The sequence below is a fragment of the Labrus mixtus genome, chromosome 2 (genome assembly GCF_963584025.1).
Source record: "Labrus mixtus chromosome 2, fLabMix1.1, whole genome shotgun sequence".
Lineage (NCBI taxonomy): Eukaryota > Metazoa > Chordata > Actinopteri > Labriformes > Labridae > Labrus > Labrus mixtus.
Window position 1 is genome coordinate 32,335,643 of NC_083613.1, and position 17,646 is coordinate 32,353,288.

Here is a 17,646-nt window from a genome sequence, read left to right on the forward strand (position 1 = left end):
GTAGCGACGGAGCTGGACACACCGCAAAATGTAAACCGATGATCTCCTTTACAGTCGCTCTCTCTCTACAGCAAAAAGTCTCTCTCTCTCTCTCTCTCTCTCTCTCTCTCTCTCTCTCTCTCTCTCTCTCTACAGCAAAAAGTCTCTCTCTCTCTCTCTCTCTCTCTCTCTCTACAGCAAAAAGTCTCTCTCTCTCTCTCTCTCTACAGCAAAAAGTCTCTCTCTCTCTCTCTCTCTCTCTACAGCAAAAAGTCTCTCTCTCTCTCTCTCTCTACAGCAAAAAGTCTCTCTCTCTCTCTCTCTACAGCAAAAAGACTCTCTCTCTCTCTCTCTCTCTACAGCAAAAAGGCTCTCTCTCTCTCTCTCTCTCCCTGTCTCTCTCTCTCTCTCTCTACAGCAAAAAGTCTCTCTCTCTCTACAGCAAAAAGTCTCTCTCTCTCTTTCTCTCTCTCTACAGCAAAAAGTCTCGCTCTCTCTCTCTCTCTCTCCACAGCAAAAAGTCTCTCTCTCTCTTCCTCTCTCTCTCTCTCTCTCTCTATACAACAAAACGTATCTCTCTCTCTCTCTCTACAGCAAAAAGTATCTCTCTCTCTCTACAGCAAAAAGTCTCTCTCTCTCTCTCTCTACAACAAAAAATCTCTCTCTCTCTCTCTCTCTCTCTACAGCAAAAAGTCTCTCTCTCTCTCTCTCTCTCTCTACAACAAAAAGTCTCTCTCTCTCTACAGCAAAAAGTCTCTCTCTCTCTCTACAGCAAAAAGTCTCTCTCGCTCTCTCTCTACAACAAAAAGTCTCTCTCTCTCTACAGCAAAAAGTCTCTCTCTCTCTCGCTACAGCAAAAAGTCTCTCTCTCTCTACAGCAAAAACTCTCTCTCTCTCTCTACAGCAAAAAGTCTCTCTCTCTCTCTCTCTCAACAGCAAAAAGTCTCTCTCTCTCTCGACAGCAAAAATTCTCTCTCTCTCTCTCTCTACAGCAAAAAGTCTCTCTCTCTCTCTCTCTCTCTCTCTACAACAAAAAGTCTCTCTCTCTCTACAGCAAAAAGTCTCTCTCTCTCTCTCTACAGCAAAAAGTCTCTCTCTCTCTACAGCAAAAAGTCTCTCTCTCTCTCTCTCTCAACAGCAAAAAGTCTCTCTCTCTCTCTACAGCAAAAATTCTCTCTCTCTCTCTCTCTACAGCAAAAGTCTCTCTCTCTCTCTCTCAACAGCAAAAAGTCTCTCTCTCTCTCTCTATAGCAAAAAGTCTCTCTCTCTCTCTCTATAGCAAAAAGTCTCTCTCTCTCTCTCTCTCTCTCTCTCTCTCTCTCTACAACAAAAAGTCTCTCTCTCTCTACAGCAAAAAGTCTCTCTCTCTCTCTACAGCAAAAAGTCCCCCTCTCTCTCTACAGCAAAAAGTCTCTCTCTCTCTACAGCAAAAAGTCCCCCTCTCTCTCTACAGCAAAAAGTCTCTCTCTCTACAGCAAAAAGTCCCCCTCTCTCTCTACAGCAAAAAGTCTCTCTCTCTCTCTACAGCAAAAAGTCTCTCTCTCTCTCTCTACAGCAAAAAGTCTCTCTCTCTCTCTCTCTCTACAACAAAAAGTTTCTCTCTCTCTACAGCAAAAAGTATCTCTCTCTCTCTCTCTACAGCAAAAAGTCTCTCTCTCTCTACAGCAAAAAGTCTCTCTCTCTCTCTCTCTACAGCAAAAAGTCTCTCTCTCTCTACAGCAAAAAGACTCTCTCTCTCTCTCTCTACAGCAAAAAGTCTCTCTCTCTCTACAGCAAAAAGTCTCTCTCTCTCTCTCTCTACAGCAAAAAGTCTCTCTCTCTCTACAGCAAAAAGTCTCTCTCTCTCTACAGCAAAAAGTCTCTCTCTCTCTCTCTCTACAGCAAAAAGTCTCTCTCTCTCTACAGCAAAAAGTCTCTCTCTCTCTCTCTCTACAGCAAAAAGTCTCTCTCTCTCTCTCTCTCTACAGCAAAAAGTCTCTCTCTCTCTCTCTCTCTCTACAGCAAAAAGTCTCTCTCTCTCTCTCTCTCTCTCTCTACAGCAAAAAGTCTCTCTCTCTCTCTCTCGCGCACGCATAAATGAGTTCTGCACTTTGAGTTTCATTGAATGATCTTGAGTTATGTTGAGGTCAACCTTGTAGATTTTGACATACTGTAGGTGTGTGACGTACGGCAGAAATCTGTGTGTGTGGTAAGTTTATTAACAGAAGGAAAGCGAGCGTGTAAACACAGCCACACACATCCTTAACGTTCTCATCTGTAACCTTCCAAATATAGAGAACACAAATGTTTTAATTGGCAAAAGAGAGAGAGTTCATGCTTGGTATCGTTTGTCAGCTCGGGGTAATTACCACACGTCCTTCTATTGTAAGCCTGTTTGGATGTAACCCAACACCCCGCTGCAGCTCGGACACTGTTTGCTTATAATTACACAGAGCCCGGAGAGGTGGGAGGTGCAACAAACTCTGGCAAATTTCATGGATTAAATTGAAGAAAACGGTTTGGGTAAGCTGACAGCGTTGTAAATAATGATGAAATGTGTTTATGTGTTTGAGAACGGGACGGGGTTCAGGAGCGAGTCTGACAGTGTGAGGTGATTTGGAGACTCTGATGTAATGAGAATATGACGGGACGTGACTCCTGCTGTGAGCCAATGGAGCTGCGATTATCTTATAACAACAATAAAAGTGGTGAAGATGTTATTGAGAAATTCTTCTGAGGGTTCATGGAACTGCGACCCCACATTCCTAAAAAAAATTGGGCCGTTGTGTAAAATGTAAAAAAACAAAACAGAAAGTGATTTGAAGCTCATAATTAATTGGAACAGAACAAAAACAACTTGTCAAATGTTGAGACTTTCAGTCCTGACTTGGAGCTTCAAATACGACAAAGGAGAACCTGAACCGTTGAACAACCGAGATCTTAAATTTAGCAAGACTGAAAACAAGTTCAACCGTTTAAAAAAATACAGAATTTGGTCTCTTGGCTCATCAGGTCTCCAAACTCTTAAAAAGTGACTCAACATAACCCTGTGCTGCCGTCTTTTTCACAACATGTGCTGGCATCAAATTTAAAAATGGTGTATAATTTTCCAAAAACGAAGACATCTCTCAGTTTCAACGTTTGTCTTTATGCTTTTCTCAATTAATTATGAGTTATCACATTCAGCTTTTATTCACCGTTCTGACCAGACTGCAAAGAAGTGGTGGCGTCGGGAGGCCGCAAACAAACACATCAGATTAAATAAGAAGCAGATTCACATGCTCAGGTTCATGCAGACTCCAGCTGCACTTTACTCAACTCTTTCAACTCGCTGTCTTCACTTTCTTTTCATGACTCAGTTATCCAAAGTTTCCAAACATCAAATGAGTCATCTTCATCTTCATCATCATCATCATCATCATCATCGTATGAGAATACATTTCCACATTAGTGTTTGTTTTTTTCCACTCTGTGCAGAAAGTTTTCTAGTTTTTTCTTTTCTTAAACTCAGGTTTTTCTTTTTCTTTTGTCGCGTTCATTTAGTTTTACACAAAAACAATTTGTCAATTTGTTTTCGAATGTTGCATATTTACATCACTGGATTCTCATTTCTTTAGCAATAGATTTAATCATCTGAAATGTGTTCATTAAATCTGAGGTCTGGGCGTTACATCGAGGTTTTTAAGATGTAATGATATATCTTCAAACGGCATGTTGAGAGTTAAACTATACGGTTAATGTCGACATATTTCATGTTAAAATAAAGTTAAACATTTATCCTGAAGGACGTCTGTCTGTCCATCATCGTCCTCCCTCTCTCTCTCTCTCCCTCTCTCTCCCTCTCTCTCTCTCTCTCTCTCTCTCTCCCTCTCTCTCTCTCTCTGTCTCAGTAACCGTTAATACACAGCTGTGTGTATTTTGTTTTGCAGGAAAGCACATTTTTATTTATTTATTTCATTTAAAGAGCATTTTATTTAATAGTTTATTTATTATTTCACAAACTTGTAGATAGTTGTGTGATTTGTTTTATGTACATGTTAACATTGTGCTCCTGGCTCGTGTGGATTTCACTTAGAAATACATTTATTTATTTGTTATTTCTTTACAGAAAATAGAAATCCTATCCTTCGTACATCTATTTAATAAGACGGGTGAGTAGGAGAGCAATGTGTCCTTAGATAACTTAAAGGCCCGATGAAGGTTTAGTACCCAAACGCTGCCAATAAATGTTTGTTTGTAAGTACGAGGCCGTGTGTGAGAGTTTATCTTTATATCGATTTACAAAAAAAAATAAAAATCATGTATCCATATCTTAACGCTCTAATAAATTGTTTTTCAAATTGCCTGATTTAAAAAGGTAAAGTCTCCAAAATGTGAAGGCCATCAGAGACTAAATAAATTCAAATAATTCAACCAATCCCTGATTTAAAAAATGAAGAAGGTCATTTTCAGTCATTAGAACAAAAATAGGGTAAAAACTAGAACCTGACCGATATCGAAATATCGGCCGATATCGTTCTCTGATTTATGTTCGATCTGTCAAGAAAGATGGATTTATACATGTATTTATGTATTTATCGAGCAGTTATCAAACACTTGTGGAGAAGACATACAGATTAATAAATGCTATTTGATCGGTAAATAAATCTGATTATAGCGGTGCATATCTGTGATAAAATAAGCCGATAGTTAATCACTGGATATGCTCATATCAGCCGATTAATCTGCAGGGCTCTAGTAAAAACTCTACATGCTGAAGCTTCTATTCCTCGGTGCTCTACATGAAAATGAGGCTTCTTGATTTGTGAAAGTGTCCATATTGAACATTTATGTGATAAAATGCACAGCGGGACTTTGAGGCATCAACGTCCTCTGTGAGGAGAAACGAACCCCCATGACAGTGAGTCACAGTCTGAGACACATGAGGAGGGATGTAAAAAAAAACAACAAGAGGTTAAATCTGCACAATTAGCCTGGCTGGCAGACACAGCAGAGGATAGGGGTTAATGATACACAACGCCCCCCCCCCCCCCCCCCCCCCGTCTTGATGAATGTGTGTTTGCATTCCTGCTCGACAGCCGAACGGGCCCGAAGCCGCGGAAGGTGTTAGGAATATATCGCTCATGAGCGGAAGAGGAGGGGGCGGGTAACGGATAGAGGACGCTTCATACGCTCGCTCGTATGTTGCAACATTTTTTTTTTACATTAGTGTGACGGCAGCTTTGTGAAGCACGTCGTCATGGCGATGAAGGTAAGGAAGAGACAGACATTTTTAAAAAAATCTGAACTAATCAATTCTTTTTTTTCTCTCTCTTGCAGATGATTCACTCTTCTGTCAAACTGACTGATTGGTCGGGTTTATTTATTTACTTCCTGGTGACTGATGTGAGAAAACTCGGGGGCTTGAAAACTGTCAGCGGGCGGGGTGAGATTTCCCCTCGCAGGGCCGCCGTCAGAAGCGAGCGCCCTGAAACCTTCGCTCTCCGCGTGTATTTCCTGCATGCTGCACTGCGAGGTGCCTGTGGGCTTGTTTGCACAGGGACTCAGCTCCTGTTATCTTTCCCTGCAGCTATAGAAGAGGTGAGAAAACATACCCTCACTCTTTTCAGCCCCCCCCTCCTCCTCCCCCTCCCCCTCCTCCTCTTTTTCTTTCTTTGACCCTTATTAGCTACGCTGAGGGGGCTGATGGCAGCCGATTCATCCAGCACTTAATGGTGAGCACACCTGCGTGGGGCGTCTTTTTTCCTCTTCCTCCCCCTCCCCCACTTCTCTCCCATCTTTCATTCTCTTGCCAATCTATTTTTTTTGTTGTTGCGTTTTCTCCCCCCCCCCCTTCTCTCTCTCCTATCTTCCCTGTTTCTCCTTCGTCTCTGACCTTCACCGGGGATCACTTCACACCTTTAGCTCTGTTTGTTTTGCTTGTCCTGTCGTCGTCCCCCCCCCCCCCTCTCCTCCTCCAATGAAGCCAAATAACTCAGCTGTCGATGAGGGAACACCCAGCCCGACATGCCCGTACCTCCACGACCTTCCACAATCCCCAACAGACCCCCCAACTCATCCCCGCTGACAGCAGGAATGAAGACGCTGCTTCCTGTAATTCATCTCAAACTGTTGCACATCGGACTCAAATCCTCTCAGTTAGGGTCTGGTACTAAGTAAACATGTGCTGCTTTGTACGTCTTAGTAAACATTTAATACATTCTGATGGAATTGCTGCAAAAAAAAAAAGTTAAAATGTCGGCACAGAGAAAGAGAAAGAAAGAGCCTGAAGTGGCTGAAGGAGAATCCTGAAGAGGCCCTCTGTACCTTTGCAGGCCTTCCTGTGCGAGATGGGTTTGGACAGGTCTCTGTAGTAGCCCTCCTTGCAGTAGTGGCAGTGGCGCCCGGCTGTGTTGTGGCGACAGTTGAGGCAGACTCCTCCGCTCTTCCTCCCCGACAGCTTGTACAGCTCCATGTTGAAACGACAGCGCCGCGCGTGCAGGTTACAGTTGCAGGCTGAGGACGGAAAAAAACCAGGGAGCAAAAGGAATGAGTGAGAGAGAAGATACCCTGCAAAAACTTTAAATGTACTCTGACTGTATTTGTCTTACTGCGAGTGAAAATATCTGTCAACACCTCATCTAAGACAAGTCCAGTTAAACCTTGAATTTTATATAAAGTCACCTTACCAGATGCTGACACAGCTTGAAAGTTTTGTACAGATACTGTAGCATTTATTTCTATTGGATGCACAAAAATGTCTCTATATATATTGTGTTGTATATTTGTATTGTATAGAAGCCCAAAGCTGACATGAATCATTACATATTTTTTAACTCTGTTTCTGTGATAATGAGAATTTTTTTGTTTTTTTTGTTTCTCTCTAGATCTCAACTTTTTTTTCTCTCGTTATCTCGGGATAGCTATGCTGGTTTTCCTGTGACAATGACTTAATCGTCTTGAGATCTCAAGAAAAAGGATTCATTTAAGTCTTTGTCATGGAGAATTACGATAACAACTTTTTTTTTTTTTTTTTTACAAGCACCAGAGTTACATTTCTCGCATAAAGTCAGAGTGAGCCGATGTTTTAAAGCAGCAGGAAACATTCAGGAAACTTCTCCATGAGTGTGTTTTCAGGGGTTATGACTAGTCGTGTATGTAATTAGGCTCCCTTTAAAGACGATGTGATTTAACAGGGTTTCAATAAAACAGAGCATGAAACTGAAGAGCTAGACTGAGAGTTTAAAGCTGCTGATAACTTCTAATTCCTGTCCCTGTAGTTTGGCCTTTGGTATGAACTTCTCTGCTCATCAGTTTGTTCTTTTCCACTTGTAGCATAAAGACAAAAAAATGACATTAACATGTTAGACTCTGCTGCTTTGTCCACCATTTCCATTGCACTTTTTCTGCATCATGTCTTGCCTCCTGAGACACCCAACTCACCCCCTCCCCCCTCACCCCCTCCCCCCCACCCTGACTGACAGGGAAAACTCAGGAAGTAACTCTGGAAGATTTCAGAGGCTGTCCTGAGATTTCCAGGAGTGTAAGTTTGAAAACAGATTATAAGAAACATTAAACCTCTCTGATATTAAGTTCAGACTTTTGCATTCTCACACTCTCTCGTCTCCTTGTCTCCTTCCTCCTCTCTCCAGAGTGCACACTGTACTGAACACAAAGTTGAGTTTTATCACATCCTCCCCTTCCCGAGCGAGTCCCAACTGAGCATGTGCGAGAACCCTCCTCACCACTTGCTTGTTTACTGATCAGTACAGTCGCCCCGCGCCGAGTTTAATTAGCCGGCTGATGTTTATTCATGACTTCCTGGCAGCCGAGCGAGGCCGACGTGCCCGACTTCATTAAGACCAGGCCGTGCGAGACACCGGCCCCTCCACCGGCACCGCAGACGCACTCATGCATTATTCACAGCAACGCTTCTGATACAGTTTGTGGCTCGGCTGTGTGAGGGGAACATACTGTACTCTGTGTGTGTGTGTGTGTGTGTGTGTGTGTGTGTGTGTGTGTGTTCATTGAGGGTTATCTGGGGTCCCCTGGTTGGAGCTTCTGAATATTTCCCAGCAGCACCCTCTTCACACAGCTCATCATCCTCCCCGTCATTACTGAGGAAGACCGAGGGAAGCTCGCATTCCCCTCAGCATCCCTCAAACCTGACATTTCACCGGGGTGTGTGTGTGTGTGTTCCATGTGTGTGTGTGTGTGTGTGTGTGTGTGTGTGTGTGTGTGTGTGTCCGAGTGCAACTGTGTAATCTTCATGTGTGTGTGAGTCTGGGAATGTTTTATCTGGATGTGTGCGACTCCTGGGATTCCCCCTCTCCACTCTGAGGGCCTAATTACAATATATTTTCTAAAACACACACACACACACACGCACACACACACACACACACACACACACACACACACGCACACACACACACACACACACACACACACACACACACACTCACACACACACACACACACTTTATCAGTAGTGACTTGGGGGTTTAATTAGTGAAACGTCTCAGCTTCAGACTGCTTGTTTTAAGCCTCTCTGTTGAATTCAATGTCAATAAAATAAAACTTTTAATACCACGAGATGATCTTATTTATTTTTTATAAGCGAGCTCTACGATTGGTTGAATTTAATCACCTGATTTTGCTTTTTTATTTCTATTCTGAAAAACGCTCGGTTTGTTTTTTATGTCTTTACTTAAACTGAAATGTTTAGGACTCACATCAGGGCTGAGCGATGAATCTAATTCATCAATAAATCGGATATCTTCCACATTTCCAGATTTCCCCCTCGAATTTCTCAGCCGCTCCACTCGGGTTCCCGTAGTTCACATCCTCCCTTCCTTACTTCCTACAGAGTGTCTGAGTGGCATCATGACATGACGTCCTGATGAAGACTCAGTAGAGTTAAATAAATGATTTTTATACGACATCAGACCGCCTCTCCACACTTCAAACGTTCTTCATCATCAGGACAGTCTAACTTCTTTTTTTTAACATATTTAAAATACATTTAAAATCATCGTTGTTAGACTAGCAGTTCAACGCTGCTCGCTGCCTTCAGTGCAACACATTGCACAGCCTGACTTCATATTTTCTCTCGTTTCTTTTTTAAACAGGAATGTTCTAGATAATTAACTTTGTACAGTGAACTGCTGACAGGAACAAAAAAAAAACACGAGGGAGGGAAAAAATGGTTTGTGGAATAAACAGAAACCTCGATATTCAGATTGCCAGAACTTCTTATAAAGCTGTTTGACTTTTGTCTCCTGTTCTTGAAGAGCACCTGATTCCTCTGGTTGACCCAGTGCAGCACTCACTTCTACCTCCTTAATAACTCTTCATGTTATTAAACTGTTTGATGTCCGGTTGTTTGGCAGGTGGAGGAGGACTCTGTGCACTCTCTGAGGTCATGACTCATGTTGGAGTGAATCCAGGTTAAGACGATCGTCTTCACCCCCGGTGTCCTGTGCGCTCGCTTCCTTTCCTTAAAGTGACACAGATCGGATGTTTGCATTGTCGTCTTAAGCTTCATTCACACCTGTGTGTGTGACTCACGTCGGGGGGGCTTTCACATTCACACCGCTCTGACTCCACTTGGGAAAACCCCCTGAAGCTCGCCGCCAGTCACGACCTCGAAACTGAGCGTCTTGGAGCAGAAATGTTTGGATTTGAGTGATAAGAGTGAGTTCAGTTTTCCTCTCTAGACATGGATATTTCTTCATTAAATCAAAAGGTAAACATTGATCACATGATGGATAAAGCTCTTATGTGATCTCTAAACCTGAGCTGGCTGTCAATCATCCCGGGAGGCGGGTCCAGTCTACCCTGTGATTCTGGCTCCAGGGGCCACAGTTTAAGTGAAAGCTACACCTGAGCAGCTAACAGGGATCAGTGGAAAGAGTCCTGCAGACATGTCTCCGTCTCACACACCCTCCCTCTGGGGGGAATTCAAGCTCGCAGACTACTCCCCCCCCCCCCATGCCTCGTCCTGGGGAGGCCCCGCTGGTTATTGTAGTCAGTAAACAGGCTGGATGTGAAGGTGTGTGTGTTGGGGGGGGGGGGCATTGTGTTGAAACCGTATCATGCTTCATCAGGTATTATGTCAGAGAACGGAGACGAGTGAGAAGCACTTTATGTAAACTCAGTGACACTGAGAGCGTGATGCAGGATGAATGCTGGATTTAAAATAAAAAAAACCCTCATGGTGTGCTGTTATTGGTGGCACCGGTCCAACACGTCTATTTTATGAGTGACATCATCAAAGCCTCGTCAAAATAAGAGACAATCCATTAAAACAAACTGTGATATTATCTGATCTGGTTGGATTTGACAAAATTTGTATAAGACCTAAAAAAAGCTGTGATTATATCAAACATTTGATTTTAAGGTACCGCCAGGACGAGTACAAAAAGGCCGCCTTTAAACATCTCTGATTGAGTTTTATGACCACTGACACCAAACGGCCGAGCTCACAGGGGCTCCAGCAAAACTCTCATGATTTTATTCCGACTTTGTGACACTCGTCTTCGACTTCGAAATCACTTGAGAAGTCATAAATGTAACGCCGGCAGACACCACACTGACGGATGTAAATAACTTGTGAGATTATTCCAGGTCGCCTCTAAAAGCCAGAACAAGAGAGCTTCAACATTATTTAACGATTCCCTCATTGGACAAAAGATTTAAGGGGATGAAATGTAACGCTTCATGATCCTCAAGACAGGAAGTGAAGGGGTCATTTTTCCTCAAAGACCACAGGACACACAGCTCTCTGCGGCTGCAAAAAATACCTGCTATTTCTGTTTTTAGAAAGGCCGCTGTGATAACCAAAAAAATCACTGCTGCACAAACACACACACACACACACACACACACACACACACACACACACACACACAGCATTCCTCACACCTGGTCTTTACAAGCAGCAGGATTCAGGGTTTGTGCCCTTCAGTGGAGACACAAAAGCTGAGCTGTGGTTTATTTCAGCCAAGCGATCAGCTCACACACCTTCACAGCAAACAAAAGCTGCTGCTGCTATTCACACCGGATCACACACACACACACACACACACACACACACACACACACACACACACCGGATCACACACACACACACACACACACTGAGTGGACCAGGTGCACTCGATGGACACGTTTGCTCCTAACTTCCTGTGATGCAACATTTCATCTAACATTCATAAACAGAAATACAAAATGTTGTCAAAAGAAACCTGAAATTACTTTTCAATTAAATCAAATTAGGGGCGCTGGTGGCCGGTACAGAGGCTGTAGACCTCGTAGCATGCGGTCCGGGGTTCAAATCCGACCTGGTGCTCTTTTCCTGCATGTCATTCCCCCACTCTGTCTCTCTCTCTCCCTGATTTCTGACTCTATCCACTTTCCTATCGCTACAATAAAGGCAAAGAAATCCAAAAAATAAAATAAATCATCAAATTAAATCAAACGAGTGGATTACAGAACCCTTCTAATATTTTTTACTTTTAAAGACGTAATGTTCCATCTTTGTAAATTGTGATTTGCTCAAAAGTTAAAGCTCCTACAGTATGAGGAGTTTTTAACTGGTTATGAAACCGACTGAAACTAATACTGAAACCTGTTTATGAGACACAAAAACAAAGGAGACGATCAGAGAGAAGATCCATTATTAAGATCCATTGTTGTTATTTTTAATCGCCTGTAGCGGCTGCCGCAGGGAAGGTGTCACACATGTTGCGTTTACACATTTTTCACCGCAGTGATTCTGATGTTTGTGATAAAACGCGACAAAATCAACATCGAAAGTTCCTCACAGGAGCTTCCACTCATGACCGCGTTCACCTTTTACTGACGGCCTGAAACCTCCGGCCTGTTTTCAATCGCGCTCGCTGCTCCAGGCTGGATTAGCAGCTCAGTGGGCGTCTCTCTGTAACCCCACCCCCCCCCCCCCCCCCAGGTGAGCAGTAAAAAAGAAGTGTGAACTGATACCTTTAACACACCAGTAATTGAATTAGCTGGATGAAGCTAAGCTTACCCAAAAGCTTTTCAACACCTCCTGTAAATCTGTAAATGACGGACCACGACTGTCAAAGAAGAAGAAGAAGAAGAAGAAGAAGAAGAAGAAGAAGAAGAAGAAGAAGAAGAAGAAGAAGAAGAAGCAGAAGAATCTGCTTTTAGACTCAAACTGCAGAATTTAACAGGAAGTCGATTTGTTTATGGAGTGATGCAGTTTCCCGCACATCCCTCTCTGCAGGACGCACCGGGGGCCTCAGCGCTGTGTGTGTGTGTGTGTGTGTGTGTGTGTGTGTGTGTGTGTGTGTGTTTTGGAAAAGCCGGGCTAATTAGTTTCTTTGAGTGGTTCCCAGCCCTCTATCTCCTGACCTCAGTCATGGAGCAGAACAGAGGCTCGGCTAATTAGAGGGGAAAATGTTCACGAGCAGAGCTGGAGGTTGAGGTTAAGCTCATCGTACTGACGATAAGCCGGGTAATTGAGCGATGTCGGTCGAGGCCTCGGTTTTGTTTCAAGAGACACTCGGAACAACTGATCTCTGCCACTCTCGCTAAATCCTCACGCTGGATTGAGCTGCTGCCTGCTCACCATCACAGATATCTAAATATCCACATGTTAAAAAAAAAAAAAGAATAATCTCCTGACTCTTATCGACGCTTTCCCGAAATAGAAATGTCCAGACTGTTTGTGAGGTCTTTCTTCTCCCCCTGCTGTCGTCATCTGAAAACCAAACAGCAGCAGCGCCTGTGAGCAGCAGGAGCTCTGCTGGTCTGTCTCCGAGGTTTTTAAACAAACACAGAGGGGAGTCCACACACCCAGAGTTTTTACTCCAAATCCCTCCGGGGGGTGCTCCCACAAAATAACCTCATTGACCTCCCCGGGAGAACGTTTTTTAAAAAAAGGTATCGGGTGTCCTCTGCCTTTTTTTTTTAGACAGACTTTAAAGAAGACTTATTTTTGTAAATGTTTTCATAAACTGCACCCCAAAATATGTGGAAGAACTCGATACCGACCCCGAGACCATATGGTGCATTAATGAAATCACGGCTTTCTGGGAAGCATCCCTCTTTCTGTGAAAACACTGAGACTCTCTCTCTCTCTCTCTCTCTCTCTCTCTCTCTCTCTCTCTCTCTCTCATGTCCTCTGCAGTGTGACCTTTCCCCTGTGAGACAGGAAGGTGGGTCGTAATGAGGCAGGACATTGGACGTTGGTAATTGGACGTATTCACACTATCACCCACAAACCAGGAAGTGAACACACTGATGAGCAGAGGAGAATATGAAGCAGCTTCGGCTCACTGATCGTTGCTCCAGGTGTTTGATATGAACGCCTCCCGCTCGGCTGTGGTGACTTTTACCTGCTGTGTTCACACCATCAGCGTCAAAGTCAGTGTGATAAACTTGGCCGCACGCAGCTCACACTGAACATCTTCAAGAGTTTTGTGCACCTCTGAGGACAGCACACTTCTCTCTCTCTCTCTCTCCCTGAGTTCAGACTGCTGTTTCAAGCTGCAATGTTTACGCCCCTGTGACGTCTCGCCTTCAAATATTCAGATTTGTAATAATGATGGATGACTTAAAGAACGTGATATACGCACCGTTGTCGGATGAGAAGATGGATCATCATCTTCATATGTAACATCTGTATCAAAGCTTTTACTGTACCATATTTTGGAGATTTTGAATTAAAAATCTTACTTCTAACAACTAGAAATAAATTAAAGTAGTGGATTAAAAGGAGATTCTTTCAGGGGCGCCCGTAGCCTAGTGTTTGGTGCTTGAACCCTGATGTGCGGAGGCATGGTTGTCCAGGCGGGCGGCCCGGGTTCTAGTCTGACCTGGGGCTCCTTTCCTGCATTTTACTCCCCACTCTCTCTCTCTCTTTAGCCCCGGGTTCTGACTCTATCCACTTTCCTGTCTCCAAAAATAAAGGCCCCAAAATGAAACCTTAAAACAATAATTGGCTCTTACTTTTGTTGGGGAATTTTATCTGAACATGAGTCAACACACTCCTGGTGCTTTGAAGAGGACGCTTCCTGTGACATAAAATAAAGTCCTTATTGTTTAAGAATGACCTCTGGGACGCCGCTAGCCCAGTGGTTAGTGTGAGCCCCTCATGTACGGACGATACAGTCCTTTAAGGGGGTTTGAATCCGGCCTGTGGCTCATTTCCCGCATGTCATTCCCCACTCTCTCTCTCTCTCTCTCCCTGTCTCGCTGATTTCTGATTCTATCCACTGACCTGTCTCTGAATAAAGCCCCCCAAATGACCGACTGCTGTTCAGGACGATGTGCTGACTGTTTTGCAGCCCGCAAAAAAAAAAAAGTGTTTCCCTAAAACGACATAAAACACAGCGCTGCAGTTCTGATGCTTTCATGTCTGGGATTGTTCCCAAACAATCATCCTGCGGCCGGATGAATTCAGTGTTGATATGTTATTTTTTTATTTCAGAGAGGAGTGATTTAGAGCATCGCCGTGGTTACAGGTAACTACAATGCCTCTCGTTGTCAGGCTGGTGTCGGGCGACAGGAATGAAAAAAAAAAAGAAAGAAAAGAAAAAAGAAGTGATTCACCGACACTGGAATTTCAACACGGGCTCGTTCCTGATAATGACTGTTTCTCCCAAAACAAACTTTTTTTTTTAAGCCGCTGTAATAAGTGTTGGGACGTGACATTAAAGAAGTATTTATCCTCTGATGCAGTCTGAGTAAATCACTCTAACTGTTTATTTAGACGGTCATAAACGTGAACAATGCGACGCTTAGTTTGGAGTTTGTCGATCCAGACAGTGATAAGATAACAGACGGGGTTTCCACATCTAACGAGCGCTAATTTCAGGGACTGAGATGACGGATCAAATGTTTTGTGTTGAATACGGTTGTGTTTTTTTTTATTTTTTATAAATGTCATCAATTAGCTCTTAACAACAAGCAAATCGTCCGTCTTTAAATATCTGTTGGCAAAACAAGTTTAATTGCAGGACGTAAAAGAAAAGAAAACAGGACTCGATCTCCTGTTAGACATTTTGCACTTTTTACTCCGGTGTGATCTTCATTCTGAAATGCTTCATAAAAGGGCGTTCACACTTGTTGAAAACTCCTGGAAAAACTCCTGATATTTCCAGGAGGAGCTTCAAGTGTGAACGCAAACAGACACATTTTTCACTCAGACTTCAGCCGGAGTTTCTCCTGACAGACCCTCTAGTGTTTTTTCTGAAGCAAGTCTGAGTGAGCTGATGGGGGGGGACTGCTGTAGGCTTCATTACCCCTCTGAGTGCATGAAGACATCATGACGGAGTCTAATCCACAAAGACTTTGCACATCTATCTTCTCCTGAACTTAAGTCTCTCCTGATTGAGATGTTCCTTGTTTTATCTGCAACACATCTCTGCACAACTGCCCGAAGCAAACGCAGAGAAATCCAGAGAGCAGACAGAGACAACAGAGTGGGAGAGAGAGAGGGAGGATACATGAAGAGCTTACGGCTAACACCTCTGAGTGTGCTGATCAGGGAGCACCCTGGGAACACTGTGAAGCTGTGGGTGAGTGGGAAACAGGAGAGAGAGAGAGAGAGAGAGAGCGAGAGAGAGAGAGAGAGAGAGAGCCCTGCTGCAGAGATTATATCAGGCTAATTTAATTCCTTTATTGCGGCCAATTAGCCACAGCACTTTAGCCCCCCTGTGAGTCCTCTCGCGCCCTTCACTAGGTCTCTAATGACCCCGACTAAACTCTGGATCTCGGCCGCTCCCAAAGAAGGCCATGTTTCACTTCACAGCAGCGCCGCACTCGACAAGGCGGTGCAGCGAGGAGCGGAGAAAGAAGGGACGAGGTGGACGGAGGAGGGAGAAGATCAAGAGTGCTGCTGGTTGAATCCCAGGTCTGACTTGAGGAGACTTGGCTCATCGAGATGAGGTCACACAGAATATTCATCGGTCCTGCAGGGTTATCAAAGGAACATTAAATATGTGACGGGCTCCTTTCTGTGTTTCATTATTTAACCCTCAGAGGGGGTTTTTCTCATATTTGCTAAAATGCTGCGTTTCCCACCCCTGACTGAGTCTTCATGGATATTTAAATGTATATACATGATGCATGTTGCTGTGAGTGAGTCTGATCACCTGACAGGCACGATTAAAAAGAAGCTGTGAGAACCGCCGCGCCTCTGTGGAAGCCGGGATCCCTCATGACGCTATTAGCGGCCGAGCGAAGGTTAATGTTAAGCAACAGATTTACAGCCGACTGCAGGAATCAAATACCTGCAGAGCAGCAGCACAGATCTTCATTTAGACGAGATGCACAAGTGTGCAGCGTGAGAAGAACACGATGTGCAGAAGACAATATGAAGAAAACACAAATCTCTAATCTGTGCAGAAAAACACAGATTTTAAATGTGCAATCCTGCTGCATTCACACTTTGCAACAGACATTCAAACGTCACACATTTGTTCCTATGGGTCAGTTTCAAACCGTGTTTTAAACTACTCTCGACTAGAGCTGGGAAATTAATCGAAAAATAATCGAAACTGACATTCGGAACCTCTAACAGACGTAGTCTTGCCCCATGGACATGGAAGCAATGTCCGTCGTTTGGACACATTTTGTGTTTAGGGAAGACGACACCGAACAAAAAGAAGTCAAATGTAAACAAGGCAGAAAAAACTGTTTGCAAGAAATGCAAGTTATTTATTTTGTACTGTTTCAGAGAAGTTCATTTCTACTTTAAAACTAAAATGTGTCGTTTTCATTTCAAGCGATGCTTTGATTTCAGTTTGAAATATTCAAAAAATAACCACAAAATAGTTCATCAGATATTCACTCTCTCATTAGAAAACATCTCCCAGCTTTAAGAGTTGAGCATGTTTACAGTAGAGATTATGTCAGTGAACTATGAGAGCAAAAAAACAAAAAAATCGATGATTCATCGTAAACGAGGGAAAATGTTCAATTAATCGTGATATTGATTTGAGGTCATATCGTCCAGCACAACTCTCGACATCGTTGAAAATGAAGACGTGCCCTCAATGATTTAAATAAAGGTTCAATGAATTCATTCGACTGAATAAACAACCCAAGCTGCGTGAATAAAATCCAGAGGATAGCATACATATAAAAATATAGATTATTATTATTTTTTTTTCGTCTTCTAAAAGGAGCTGCTTTATCAGAGCAGAGGCTACAGTCCATGTCCAAGTGGTCGCCGGTTTAACTACCGATCCTGGCGCCGTTCGGTTCACTTTATCCCCGACTCTCTCTCTGTCTCTGGCTGTCTAATCTAATAAAGGGATACGAGTACAGACATGAATCTTTAACTGTAGTTAAATATCATTCACTGCACATGATGTAGAGTTAACTTCACCAGTTAAATTGTACTTGTATAAATCTATATTTATTTATTCTGTTTTATTTTCTATGACCTTCTTCTCACTGAAGTATCATCCTCTCCTCCATGTTGATGTCTGTTCTCTTATTCCTGTTGTCTTTTCTACAATTGATTATTTTCAATATTTAGCAAATACCTGCTAACAGAATGATAACATCACAGGAAACACCATTTGTCTTTATGTTTTAAGCCTTCAATTCATCCCCATATGAAACGATAGACGGATAGATTTACTGAGAGAACACAATGAAACTTTTTATGCAGCGCTCCCGTACGGCAGCGTTACGAAATCTGCTCCAATTTAA

At 43.2% G+C, this 17,646-nt stretch overlaps 2 protein-coding genes across 3 annotated transcripts in view; one reads left to right on the forward strand and one right to left on the reverse strand.

The window, feature by feature from the left end:
• Positions 1-17,646, reverse strand: part of ntn1a (netrin 1a) — a 77,218-nt gene that overhangs the window by 30,790 nt on the left and 28,782 nt on the right. For both annotated transcript variants that reach the window (XM_061062393.1, XM_061062385.1), the window contains exon 3: positions 6,265-6,453. In XM_061062393.1, the coding sequence (XP_060918376.1) occupies positions 6,265-6,453 (189 nt within the window). The remainder of the gene's footprint in view (positions 1-6,264; positions 6,454-17,646) is intronic.
• Positions 10,812-17,646, forward strand: part of LOC132992838 (phosphoinositide 3-kinase regulatory subunit 6-like) — a 108,200-nt gene continuing 101,365 nt past the window's right edge. Inside the window, exon 1 of the mRNA XM_061062376.1 lies at positions 10,812-10,852. The gene's annotated coding sequence lies outside the window, so the exon portion shown is untranslated. The remainder of the gene's footprint in view (positions 10,853-17,646) is intronic.